At 35.1% G+C, this 13,767-nt stretch overlaps 1 protein-coding gene across 1 annotated transcript; it reads right to left on the bottom strand.

Annotated features, from left to right (window-relative positions):
* Positions 1 to 2,974: 2,974 nt before the first annotated feature.
* On the bottom strand, positions 2,975 to 6,618 carry LOC100250632 (transmembrane emp24 domain-containing protein p24delta9). The gene is made up of 4 exons (XM_002267365.4): positions 6,215 to 6,618; positions 5,927 to 6,136; positions 3,570 to 3,646; positions 2,975 to 3,267 (listed from the first exon to the last, which is right to left on the bottom strand). Exons 1-4 carry the CDS (start codon positions 6,437 to 6,439, stop codon positions 3,123 to 3,125), a joined length of 657 nt encoding a protein of 218 aa, XP_002267401.1. The 5' UTR covers positions 6,440 to 6,618; the 3' UTR covers positions 2,975 to 3,122.
* Between the last annotated feature and the right edge of the window lie 7,149 nt (positions 6,619 to 13,767).

Here is a 13,767-nt window from a genome sequence, read left to right as displayed (position 1 = left end):
CTATATCTGATGTTTTTAGGGCAAATTTTTAGTTGTAAACTGGTGCATGGGGGCATAAGGTGTACAGAGTTTTATGAGACATTCCTGAGCAACATTGGTTAAGTGCAATGTGAGTTTTTGAGCAACAAAAAAATAATTTTCCAGCACAAGAATAATTTCTCCACACAGAGAAAGGATAAAAAACAATGAAGGAGATGGTAAATAATTATATTAAATTTGCCACACTACACTTTCTATTATTTTTTATATCAATAAATAATTACAAAAACCTAATTATAATAAAAACTAAACTCCTACTAATATTAGGATTCCGAATCCTAAGAAGAATCAAATTCTAATATACGTATTAAATACAATATTGGTTTAATTGGGATTCTTATACTACCTTAAACCAAAATTTTCAAATTTCATCATACTCATCATCTTCTTCAACTTGAGCAATGTTTTTATTTTGATTGGTTTTGTAAAGATGTCTATAACTTGATTATCATAACAACAAAACTCAAGCATAATTTATGTCTTCCACCAAATCATGAATATAGTAAAATTTGATGTCAATGTATTTGTTTCTTCCATGAAAAACTGGATTCTTAGGCAATGTGATTGTTGATTTATCATCACAAAAAATCTTTGTGGGAACTTCTCAAGCATGATTTAAGTCAAAAAGCATTTGATGCAACCATGTTATATGAGTGGCACCACTGGTAGTTGTAATATACTCAGCTTCTATCATTGACAAAGCAACTACCTCTTGTTTCTTTGATAACCAAGAAAAAGTCCCAAATTGAGATTAAATTGATAAACTAAAGAACTTTTTCGTTTTTCTACATCACCAACTCAATCACTATTTATGTGTTACCATATGCATAAAAAGTACCATCACTCTGCATATCTTTAATGTATCATAGGATACATTTTACTGCTTGCAAATGGAACATCAATCCTATATCTATTATCTCAAATTGATTAATCATTACTTCTTTGACTTCTACAATCATTTTCAATTTATGACTAGTGATAATTAAATCATCCATGTATAAACACAAAATAAGAATGTCACTTGACATTTAATTTGACATATAAAGTGCGTTCATAAGGAGATTTTTAAAATTCATTCTTCACGAGATAGGTATCAATATGTGTGTACCATGCTCTTAGTATCTACATTAATTTATATAAAACCTTATTTAGCTTATAGACCTTTTTCTTCTTCCCCTTTTATCATGTATCCATGAGGTTATTCACATAAACATCTTCTTCTACTTTACCATTCAAGAAAGATGACTTCACGCCCATTTGAAAAAAAAAATTCAATTGTTTTGTGCAACAAGAAAGAGAATCATACAAAAAACATATACAAATACTTCAACATAATCAATACTTGGTTTCTATTTGTAATATTTTGTCATCATTTTTGCTTTGAAGTGATCAACTTCTCCATTTGTCTTATACTCAATTTTATACACTCATTTGACACCAATTGGCTTCTTCTTAGTAAGTTCACATTTATTATTTTTCTTAATAGAATGAATTTCTTAATTCATAAGTTTTAAGTCAACTATCATTTTAAGTAGCTTCACCATAACCTAATGGATTGAAATTTGTAAATAAAATAAAACTCATCAATTCTTCACCTATTTGGTCGTTATCATCACCAACCACGTAATCTTGCAAGCTTGTAGGTAAAACATGTTGACATTGTGGACACCTTGCTAACTTTAACAAAGAGTCATAATTGGTGCAGTAGTAGGTTGCATACTTTGATCTTTACTTTGCTCTTCAAAATGAATTTGAACACTTGATGGTCTTTTTTCATTAAAGGACTGATCACATGCTACTTGCTTATCAAAAATCACATCACAACTAACAATAGCCTTTTTGATTTGTGGTTTATATAATTTATAGCCTTCTATCACCTGGTTATAACCAATATGAATGCACTTTTCACTTTTATCATCAATTTTTTATAATGCATCAAGCACATTTAACATATGATATGCAACCAAACACCCTTATATGTTCAAATATTAGGCTTCCTATGACTTCAAGCTTCTTATAGGGTCTTTTCATAAGCACTTTTAGTGGGCATCTATTTTATAAATAAGCTGAATAAAAAAACTGCTTCAACCTAAAAAGATTTAGACAATTGTTTTAAGTGCAACATACACCTCACCATTCATAGGAAGAAGCTTGAGTTATCCTCAAGTCTGGAATCAAACATTCTACACCTTGCCCACCCATTTGTAGGTCTTCATAAGAATGTCCCATACATCTTTTACCGTGGTTGCCTTTGCAATCTTCTTAAAAATAGGTGGTTCGATCAACAAACACTTGTATAAGCAAGCCTTCAAAATTTTCTTTTTCCTTTTTGTACTTTTGTAAGTTGTGCTTGATCTGGTAGTACCACATATCTTTGATCTATTACTCTCCAAATATCTTGACGCTCAAATAATAATTGCATCCGAATCCTCCAAAATTCAATACTTTTTTCCATCGCAACTTTAGAAACCGAGATTGAATCACATTATTATTGCATCTTTAATCATCAAGCTTTGATATCAAATATGAGTAATGAAAAATAATTGTTCCAACACAAGAACAATTTCTCCACATAAAAAATAAAGAATATGATAAATAATTATATAAAATTTATCACACTACACTTCCTATTATTTTTATTGTATACATATGAAAAATTACAATAAAAAATAAACTCATAATAAAATTAAGATCTCAATCCTAAGAAGAATCGAACTCAAAGATTAATAATTCTAATATACCAGTGAACCACAATTTTGGTTTAATTAAGATTCTTACATATATGGATGGGCGAAAAGATGAGAAAGTACCAGATGAACACATTCCTGAGCAACACCTAGAGACCCAAGCCGGCGTATAGCAATGATATCTTTAATCACTTCACACCACATTCAAGAGAAACGATTGGGACAAACTGCCGTTAAAACACAAGGAATTTTCTGGAACACTATAATGCAATCTATGTCATAGAACCCCCACAATTTATCTGTCATCTTGATCAAATACTTTTTTCCTTTTGAATTATTGAAAGATTTTACAAGAGCAAGTGAAAAAAAAGTAAGAAAAACTTGTCTACAAGTGCACTAGAGGAGTTTCTTCCTCTCAAAAAAGTTCTTCAAGTGCCATAGTTGCAAGCCCGCCACTGACAAACAAACAAATAGTGAAAGAAAACTCAGCCATGCCATTCTTGAGTTAGTTGCTTGGTTAAGCTCCTGCATTTCTTCTTCCCTGGAAAAAGCATCGAACATATGCAACATTGCAAATGATATCAGAAAAGAGTGTTCTTTTTAGGGCTCCGTTAGGACCTCAAACAGTGTGAGAGACAGGATGGGGAAAGGATAAAGGAAATAAAACAAAACTAAGAGGAAAATGGTAAATAAATTTGAGCTCAATAATTAATATATATATATATATATATATATATATATATATATATATATATTAATTATTCCTCAAATAAAAAAAAATATATATATATATATAGTTTAGTCTTGTTAAATTGTTTAAGAGAGTAGAAATGTTTTTCTTGCCTTCCTCGAAGATAAAACATCTCTTCATGAATTGACGTAACAGTGTCATACAACTTCTTCAGCTCTAATTCCATCACCTGTTTATTGCAAGACATGATCCAGCATGATATTCTTTACATAATTTGATTATAGGATTTACATCATTGTACAATCAACAACATGAGGTGAGAACACTGAGAACATATTTATTCAACATAACTTTCTGAGAATATAATCATTAAAAAACTGTAGAAGGATTAAGTCAATCCAAAGCAACACCATAGGACTAGGACTCCTAGAAAGAAGCAAGATCAAGATAAACATGGAAATCAGAGAACCAGTTTGCTTCATTATCAAACCTGAGATATCAACTTTCAGGGTCAAATACTTCTTGGGCAGTTGGCAAATCACCACAAAAAACAGAAAGAGGAGTCATCAAATGAATTTTAGTGATCAGGAGAAATCACATGATATAGAGTGCCTAAAGAGTAAAGAAGTAATTTATCTGTATGACAAATAAAGCCCAAAGAGCAAAGTTGTAATCTGTCTATATTTACAAATGAAACGAGTAACAAACTGGTATAATGGCACCACTAAGAACACACAGAAAGAATACTATCCCAACAAAAGATGCATGTGACATGCAGTTAATAAGAAAATGCACAGATACTATTAGCATGGGAGGTAACCAAGAGACACAACCATTTCTTTTCCTTATCTTTTCAAAATTTGTGGTAAGCAACAGAGCAACTAAATTAATTGGAAAAATAGTGGATTAGAATGCCATTCACAAAATCAATGGCATGTTCATATTAGTATGGTTGGCATCAAAAAAAGAATGGGAAATAACCCACAAACTAAGGGCTTTGTTGGAATTTGGAGCTTTTGATATGACATTTTGAAGACCATATTTTTTTTTTTTTTTTAATTTTTGACCTCTCAAGTTAGAACTTAAAACTTTTGCTATATAAACCATTGATGGTTTGATACAAGTACGTTGACCAGTACCATATTTTGACTATTTCTTGCAATGTATATGTATTTAACATATGTATACATAATTCTTTTCCCTATCTATCTGCGAATGTGCAAAAGAACTTACAATACAAAACAAGGTATGAAAACATTGATGAAGAGACAATATACTTTACAATGAGTTGAGGCCCTTTTTTTTAGGGGCTTTGTTAATATATCTCTAGTTTACATATAAAAAGAAACATTAAGTTGAAAACTATGGATACTACTACATCACCCTATAGCCTTGGATAAAGTTGTAAAGACCTACCACACGTAGAGGAGGTGGGCAGAGAGGGAAAGCTGATGGGCATTAAATTTAACCATGCTATCTATCAAGGGCCACCACTTATCTTAATAATGGAACTCTTCTAAAACAGTAGCCTACTTGATTATGGGACTGATTACATTCCTCATCTTGTCCTCCTGTTACATAAGCTTCCATGTAAACCTAGTTAATGTAAAGGAAATTATAGTTGAAAAAAGTGTGTAACCTCAAATACCCTTTGGCCAACAAAAGTCCCCTCCTCTCTTTTGGTGATATACCCAATCTCAGAAACTGAGACTCATCCCCCTAGAAACACCAAGTTGATTAAAAGATGACTATGCAAACACCTGTGCCACAATGCCTGAGCCTTAACTACGGAATTTGCACTTTTTACACTAAAAAATGCTCCAAGATAACATCAACTAAAGCATTTCTCCCAAGATTCCGTGAAATCTAGATATATTTACAGTCTCTTGGTTTCCCATCCAGCTGAATAGTAGGTACCAAAAAGAAAAACAAATTCACTGAGCTTCATCACCTGGACTATCTGATCAAGAATACAACCTATTTTCACACATTTTTTGAATATGATTATCTAACAAAGCAATGAGAAATCAGTTTAGATAATTAGAGTTCTGGGTCATGGATGGATACTCCTTTTCTTCTTCTTCTTCTTCTTTTTTTTTTTTTTTTTTTTTTTGGAGAAAATCACATTATTAATTTATGAAGGCCGTTACAAACTCCACCCCAGGAGGGGCGGACTGAACCAGTCCCAAACCTGGTTTTCAGTTCTCAATAGCCAGAGCCATAACCATGGCTTGCGTTATTGCTAAACAAAGAATGGCTGCACAAAATCCATTAATGAAGGCAAGAATTGGTCCCAATGAATAAAGGTCTAACACTCCTAATCCAGTTCCCAAGTTGCATGTCGCAATCACATTATAAAACCAGTTCATCATATCTTTCAGAATCCTAGAAGACTACCAACTTTTTTATAAATATATTTTTTAGAAAAATCCAATCAATTCACAATTATTTGGCATAGAGAAAGAGGCAAAGTTTCACAGAAAAGCAATCCGAAAAGTCAGAAACTTACGTCGACCTGGCCTTTCTTGGCAACATTGGACCAGTCCTTGGCGGCCACTCCCGTTTTCCAATCTAAATCAATGGTCAACGTCAAGGGCGGCTTGTGATACACAACCCAAAAACAAGCCATATAGTCCCCGGCCTCGGCCGCCGGAAAAGCGAACTGGCCGGAATCAACAAGATCCGCGTAGTGATAGTTATTGCCATAGGCAGAAGTCACCTAGAAAGAGAAAGAAGCAGAATAAGAGAGAGGATTGAATTTGGGAGATGGGTTAGGAAGAAGGAAGAAATAGCGCACCCGAACAGTGACTTTATGTGAATCGGGAATAGGATAGCCGTCGTTAGGGTTAACGACAGAGTATTTGCCGACGGTCATGGAATCGGCCTTGATGTCTTCGGCAATGCATTTGGTGTGGCCTGATTCGAGTTCAAATCGAATGGATTGGACGCCCCCTAGTAGAAACCCTAGATTCAGAATCACCCCTGCTACTACACCAATCATCATCTTCTTATTCATGATCATGGCTTATGGATTTTCTAGAGAGAGGAGGAAGACGAGGGTGATACTGATTGATTCCACAGGCAAAGAATAATCATATAGCTGCTTTCACACGTAGAGGTTTTTGTCTTTTCTCTCATGCCCATTCACTTTTACGCCTTCATTTTTCATACCATCACCATCTCAAATTAATTACCTATTGCCCAAGATTGCAACAAATGAATCCTTTATGAAAACATATTATTGTAATTTTAATAACCACATTACCTATTATCCAAGAATGCAGTAAATGAATACTTTATGAATTATGAAATAATTTTATTGTAATTTTAATAACTTTTTCATTTTCAATGTATTATTTATTGTAAAATTAAACAAATTTCTGTTTTATTGGTTATGTATAAAAATTAGCTTCATGAAACTCATAAACAATATCACTTTATATAAAGATCAAAAATAAAATTTTAAAAATCTTTTTATAAATGTTGTAACAACCCAACCATTTAAATATTATATGTTTTGGTCCTAAGGTGTCCTCATGACTTTAAAATGTTTTTACAAAGTTAAAAATGAATTTATACTTATATAGTGTCAGGAAATAACTTTTTCTCATATATGATATAGGATATCACAAACATCCCTTATATAGATACAACGTTTGTGTCCCATTGAATTACGGGGTCAAATAAATTGACACCTCTCATAAGGCCAAATAAACCTCTACATTAAGGTTGAGGATTGACTCTCATATCATTTTGTAACAACTTGCACAAAATCATATAGATATTGTCCACTTTGGACTCAAATGGATTCTTATAGTTTTAAAATGCATTTGCAAAATTAAGAACAACTTATATTTATATAGCATTAAGAACTTTCTTCCTTATTTGATGTAGAACATCACAAACACCCCTCCATGTAGACACAACGTCTTTGTTGTGTCCCTTAGTATTATGAGGCCAAATAGATAAACACCCCTCACATGGCCAAACAAACCCCCCCACATGCTTTAAATTGCGTCTATAAAGTTAAGGATAATTCATACTTATATAGCGTCAAAAACTTTATCTCCTATTTGATGTGGGACATCATAAATACAACGTCTTTGTTGTGTCTTATAGGATTATAAAGTCAAATAGAAAAACACCCATTACGGGCCCAAACTCTGATACCATTTGCAACGTTCCACACCCCAACCATACAAATATTGTTTGTTTTAGTCCTAAAGGGGCCCTCACGACTTTTTATTTATTTATTTATTCTCTATCCAATGTGGGATATTACAAACACTTTTCATACAAACACAATGAGTGGACCCAAATAGATAGACACCCATCAAGGGGCCAAACAAACCCCCACATCGGGGTCAAGGATCAACTTTGATAACCATTTATGACAACCTGCACCTAATCTTGTGGATATTGTCCACCTAAAGGATTTTCACAACTTTAAAACGTGTTTACATGATTAAAAAGAACTCATACTCATATAACACAAAAAACTCTCTCTCATCCGATGTGAAACATCACAAACATAAAATCAACATATACTGGTAAGGGAATTTGAACCTAAGACAAAACATTTAGGTGGAATTTGTAGCAACCATTGGAGCAAGCTTACGCCATTATAACTTAAATTGAATAATGGTATCAAAATCGATCCTACAAGGGGTTGTTTGGTCCCATAAGGGGTGTTTGTTTGTTTGACCTAACAATTTCATAGGACATAATGAAGACGTTGTGTTTGCATGAGAGTGTTGTGGAAATATGGGATTATGATTTGTAATTAAGTGCCAAGATTAGAGGGATTGTGTTAGGATACTTTCTATTTTTATGGATGAGAGAATTTCTCCTAATTAGTTATTGTTTCCTTAGAGATAGTGATTGTGCATATTATATGGCTTAGATTAGGAATCCCACTTGTATATATATATCACTTTTTATTCAGTTTTGACACATAAAAAAGAAGAATATTTTCTTCATGGTATCAGAGCATTCAGATCTGAACCACGTATAAAAAAAAAATCATCTTTTTCCATGGAGAGCAAAACGGAAGGATCAAACTCGGAGGTGACGTCCAGACCTGAAGCAGTTCACTCCGGCAGTGCCAGCACCACAGACGGCATCATTCTTCCCATAACAGGTCATAAACTCAATGGGCAGAATTTTATTCAATGGACTCAGTCTGTTCAAATCTTCATATGCGGGAAAGGTAAGGAAGAATACCTTACGGGAGCCATTGTTCAGCCGAAGGAAGATGATCCAGGATGCCGAACCTGGAAGTTGGAAAATAGTATGGTGATGTCTTGGTTAATTAACTCTATGACCAATGACATAGGAGAAAACTTCATGTATTATGGCACAACAAAGGAGATATGGGATGCAACTAGAGAGACCTACTCCAACATCGATAATACCTCGGCGATTTTCGAAATCAAGAGTATTCTCCAGGATCTTCGACAGGAGATTCAACTGTTACCGAATATTTTAATATCCTTACACAGTATTGGCAACAACTCGATATTTATGAAGAATTGGTTTGGAAGTGTCCCGAAGATGGACTCCTATACAAGAAGGTCATTGAAAAGGAATGCATCTACAAATTTTTACTTGGCCTTAATAAGAATTTAGATGAGGTACGTGGAAGAGTTCTAAGTATTAAGCCATTACCTAGTGTTAGGGAAGTTTTTTCTGAAATTCGCAGAGAGGAAAGTAGACAAAAAGTGATGTTGGGAACCCAAAATTCCTCCAAAAATCTTGAGAACTCAGCTCTAGTTGCACGAGGAACCCAATCCAACAACAACAACCACCAAACGAAGAAGAATCGTCCATGGTGCGACCATTGTAGAAAACCTGGACACACGAAAGAGACTTGCTGGCATCTACACGGTAAACCTGCTGATTGGAAACCTTCTCGGCCACAGCAAAACAGAGAAGGCCGAGGTTACACCGCTACAGCCGAAAAAGACACATCTGGCACTAGCTCAAATCTTGGACTGTTTAGCAAAGAGCAATTGGAGGCACTACAGAAAATGTTCCAACAGACTCTTCAATCAACTGGAACAACTATTGGTACGGCATTTGTAGCCCAGAAAGGTATTTTTTCCCATGCCCTAAATGTTAGACAAGAAAATCACACTACATGGATAGTGGACTCAGGAGCTTCAGATCACATGACTGGGAATCTCATGGTTTTTCATGAATATACTCCTTGCCATAACAATTCCTCTGTTCGAATTGCCGATGGAACCCTTTCTAGGGTATTCGGCACAGGTTCAGTTATTATTTCCAAGGATATTACTCTTCACTCCGTGCTCTATGTTCCGAAATTGGATTGCAACCTATTGTCTATAAGTAGACTAACACAGGATTTTAATTGTGTTACTAAATTCCTTCCTCACATGTGTGAATTTCAGGCCTTGAACTCTAGGAAGAGGATTGGCAATGTTGAGGTGCGTGTTGGACTTTACCTTCTAAGAGCTGAGGAAATTCAAAGGCTACCAATGAAGATTGCTTGTGTAGTTTCCAACCCTAGTACCAAGACGGATAGTGTTGTTATGTTATGACACTACCGATTAGGTCACCCAAAATTTTCCTATCTTGAAAAACTATATCCATCATTATTCAATAAAAATTCCAAAAATTTTCAATGCGAAATATGTCAATTGTCCAAACATACTCGCAACTCCTATTCCATTCAACCATACAAACCATCTCATCCTTTTTCCTTGATTCAGAATGATGATTGGGGGGCCTCTAGAATCAACAACATTACAGGTTCTAAATGGTTTGTCACCTTTGTTGATGACCACACTTGAGTGACTTGGGTATTCCTTATGAAGAAGAAATCAGAAGTGAGGGGAATATTTGAAAACTTCAACAACATGGTTCAGACGCAGTTTCAGGCAAAAATTCAAGTCCTTTCGGACAGATAATGCTCGAGAATACTATCACAACATTCTTGGGTCATATCTTCTGGAGAATGGCATCGTACATCAAAGCTCTTGCATTGATACTTCATAGCAAAATAGAGTTGTAGAAAGGAAAAATAGACATTTGATGGAGGTTGCACGATCCCTTATGATAGCTTCAAACGTGCCTAAACAATTATGGGGTGAAGCTGTACTCACAACAACCTACTTGATCAACCGAATGCCTTCTAGGATTCTTCAATTTAAAACCCCGTGTCAAATCCTCCTTGCTGCATATCCATCCGCTCGAATAACCTCGTCTATCCCAATCAAAGTCTTTGGTTGTACTGCTTTCGTTCACATCCATAAGTCCGAACATAGTAAGCTTGATCCGACAGCCACTAAATGCATCTTTCTCGGGTACTCACCAAACCAAAAAGGATACAGTGCTACTCTCCAACAACCAAGAAATTCTACACTTCCATGGATGTCACTTTCTTCGAAAATCAACCCTTCTACCCCAAAACTGCAATTCAGGGGGAGAACTGGTCCACAGATGAATTCCAATTCTGGGAAACCGAAATCAGCACTACTTCTCCTTTGAGTTCATCACTTCCTCCTCAAACAGATACTACTCTTTCTGTCCCCGAAAACAATTCCTTGGATGTCTCTTCTGTCACACCTGAGTCAACTACACAAGGCAGTAAAGAGGTAATAGTTTATTCTAGAAAAAATTTAAAGGAAAAGCCCGAGAAACCTCCTCAAAAGGAACCCAAGGACAACACTCCACCTGAACAGAACCAAGAATTGGACCAGGATCCAAGCAACCCAAACTCACAACCAGGTAACACAATTTATGATCTAAATTCCAGTAATGACCTTGATGATCTTGATCAACCCATTGCTTTAAGGAAAAGTGTAAGATCCTGCACTTCAAGAAGCACTTCAACAACCTGAATGGAAGACTGCTGTTCAGGAAGAAATACAAGCATTGGAGAAAAATGGGACATGGGAAATCTCATAATTACCAGAGGGTAAGAGGCCTGTTGATGCAAGTGGATATTTTCCGTGAAGCACAATCCAGATGGAAATATAAACATGTTCAAGGCTCGACTAGTAGCTAAAGGATTTACTCAATCCTATGGCATTAATTATGAAGAGACATTTGCACCAGTAGCAAAGCTCAACTCCATCAGAGTGTTATTGTCAGTTACAGTAAATTTGGACTGGAATCTGCACCAACTTGATGTCAAAAATGCATTTCTCAACTGAGAACTAGAAGAGGAAGTCTACATGAAGATTCCGCCTAGTATGGAAACTCCAGTTCAGGAAAAGTGTGTAAACTGAGAAAGTCCCTATATGGTCTAAAACAGTCACCTAGGGCCTGGTTTGATCGACTGACTAGAGTTGTGAAAAAACATGGGTTCATCCAATGTCAAGCAAATCACACACTGTTTATGAAGCACTCTAAGGAAGGTTATATGACTTTATTCATTGTCTATGTTGATGATATTATAATTACCGGAGACGATGAAGAAGGGATAAAGAATCTCAAGAAGCTGCTAGCAAGAGAATTTGAAATCAAAGATCTTGGACAACTCAGATACTTTCTTGGCATGGAAGTTGGCAGAACTAAGGAGGGAATTGTGGTCACGCAAAGGAAGTATGTGCTTGATCTACTTCAGGAGACTGGAATGCTAGGTTGTAAGCCAGTGGACACCCCTATGGATCCTATTGGTAAGATTGATAAAGATAATGACAGTCATCCAACTGACAAAGACAGGTACTAGAGGTTAGTAGGAAAGTTGATCTTCTTAACTCACACAAGGCCCGATATTGGTTTCGCTGTGAGCATGGTAAGCCGCTACATGAACAATCCCACTGAAAGACACATAAAAGCCGTATACAGAATTTTACAGTACCTTAAAAAGAGCCTTGGTAGAGGACTCTACTGCAAGAAAACCTCAAGTAGGGAAGTTGAGGTATTCACAGATGCTGATTGGGCAGGATCCTTGACAGATCGGAGGTCAACTACTGGGTATTGTTCCTATGTGTGGGGAACTTGGTGACTTGGAGAAGCAAGAAGTAGTCCGTAGTGGCGAGAAGCAGTGCAGAGGCAGAATTCAGGGCAATGACTCATGGGATATGTGAAGGAATGTGGCTCTAAAGAATACTCAAGGAACTTGGAATTATATCAAACTCCACTATGACAGTTTTGTGTGATAACAAGGCTACCATAAGTATTGCAAAGAATCCAGTTCAACACAACAGAACCAAGCACGTGGAGATAGACCGTCACTTCATCAAGGAGAAACTTGAAGGGGGAACAATCAGACTTATGTATATTCCTTCAAGTCGTCAAATAGCAGACATTCTGACAAAGGCACTTCCAAAGGCCACCTATGAAACCATGAAAAGCAAGTTGGGAATGCTAGACATCTACTACCCAACTTGAGGGGGAGTGTGGAAATATGGGATTATGATTTGTAATTAAGTGCCAAGATTAGAGGGATTGTGTTAGGATACTTTCTATTTTTATGGATGAGAGAATCTCTCCTAATTAGTTATTGTTTCCTTAGAGATAGTGATTGTGCATATTATATGGCTTAGATTACGAATCCCACTTGTATATATATTGGTCACTTTGTATTCAGTTTTGACACAGAGAAAAGAAGAATATTTTCTTCAGATGTCCTACATTGAATAGAGAAAAAAATACTTTTCATAAATTGCCCTCTCCACCTTTTCTTTGGCTCCTCCCCATGCTTTATATGAGTTATTTTATATGTTCCATTACAAATTACCACCTTAGGGATAACCTTTGGGTTAAAATACTTTTTGTAACGATTATTGCAAGAATTTTACAATAGGAAGAAAATTTGAGATTTTGAAGAAATGAAATATATTTTTCAATAAAAACATTAGGTTTGTGTGAGAATATTTTCAAAATTTTTTTTTTTTGAAAACTCATATATAAAAAAAAACTATTTTTCATACTTTGGGTTCTTGAACAAAAATTTAATCTTGAAAAAAACTATTTTCAGAAAGGTTTTCAAACAAGTCCTTAATTCCTATCCGAGTCTAATGCTAATTAAAGTTCAAAGTTATAGGACGAACCTTGTTCTAAGCTAGATTGGTACATGCCCTTATTTGTATGATTGTATAAGTTGAATTTATTTGAAGGGAAAAAAAATCTTATCACATTTAAAATGTGGGAAATACAAAATGAACCAACATAGCTCTTCTAAGGTAAAAATGATTCTATAATTAATCAAAAGTTTCCATACAAAAGAAATTCTTCAATAAACCCTAATTCTTTCTAGGTAAATTAGTAAATTAATGATTTACTCCTATACTAAATTAATAAATATGCTTAGGAAATCCATGGAAAAAAAGTCAATGATTTTGTTTGTAGGTAAATGTGGGTTTTCCTTGTTCACAG

Source organism: Vitis vinifera, chromosome 1 (genome assembly GCF_030704535.1).
Source record: "Vitis vinifera cultivar Pinot Noir 40024 chromosome 1, ASM3070453v1".
NCBI classification, from domain to species: Eukaryota; Viridiplantae; Streptophyta; class Magnoliopsida; order Vitales; family Vitaceae; genus Vitis; species Vitis vinifera.
This window is presented reverse-complemented; position numbering and strand designations above follow the sequence as displayed.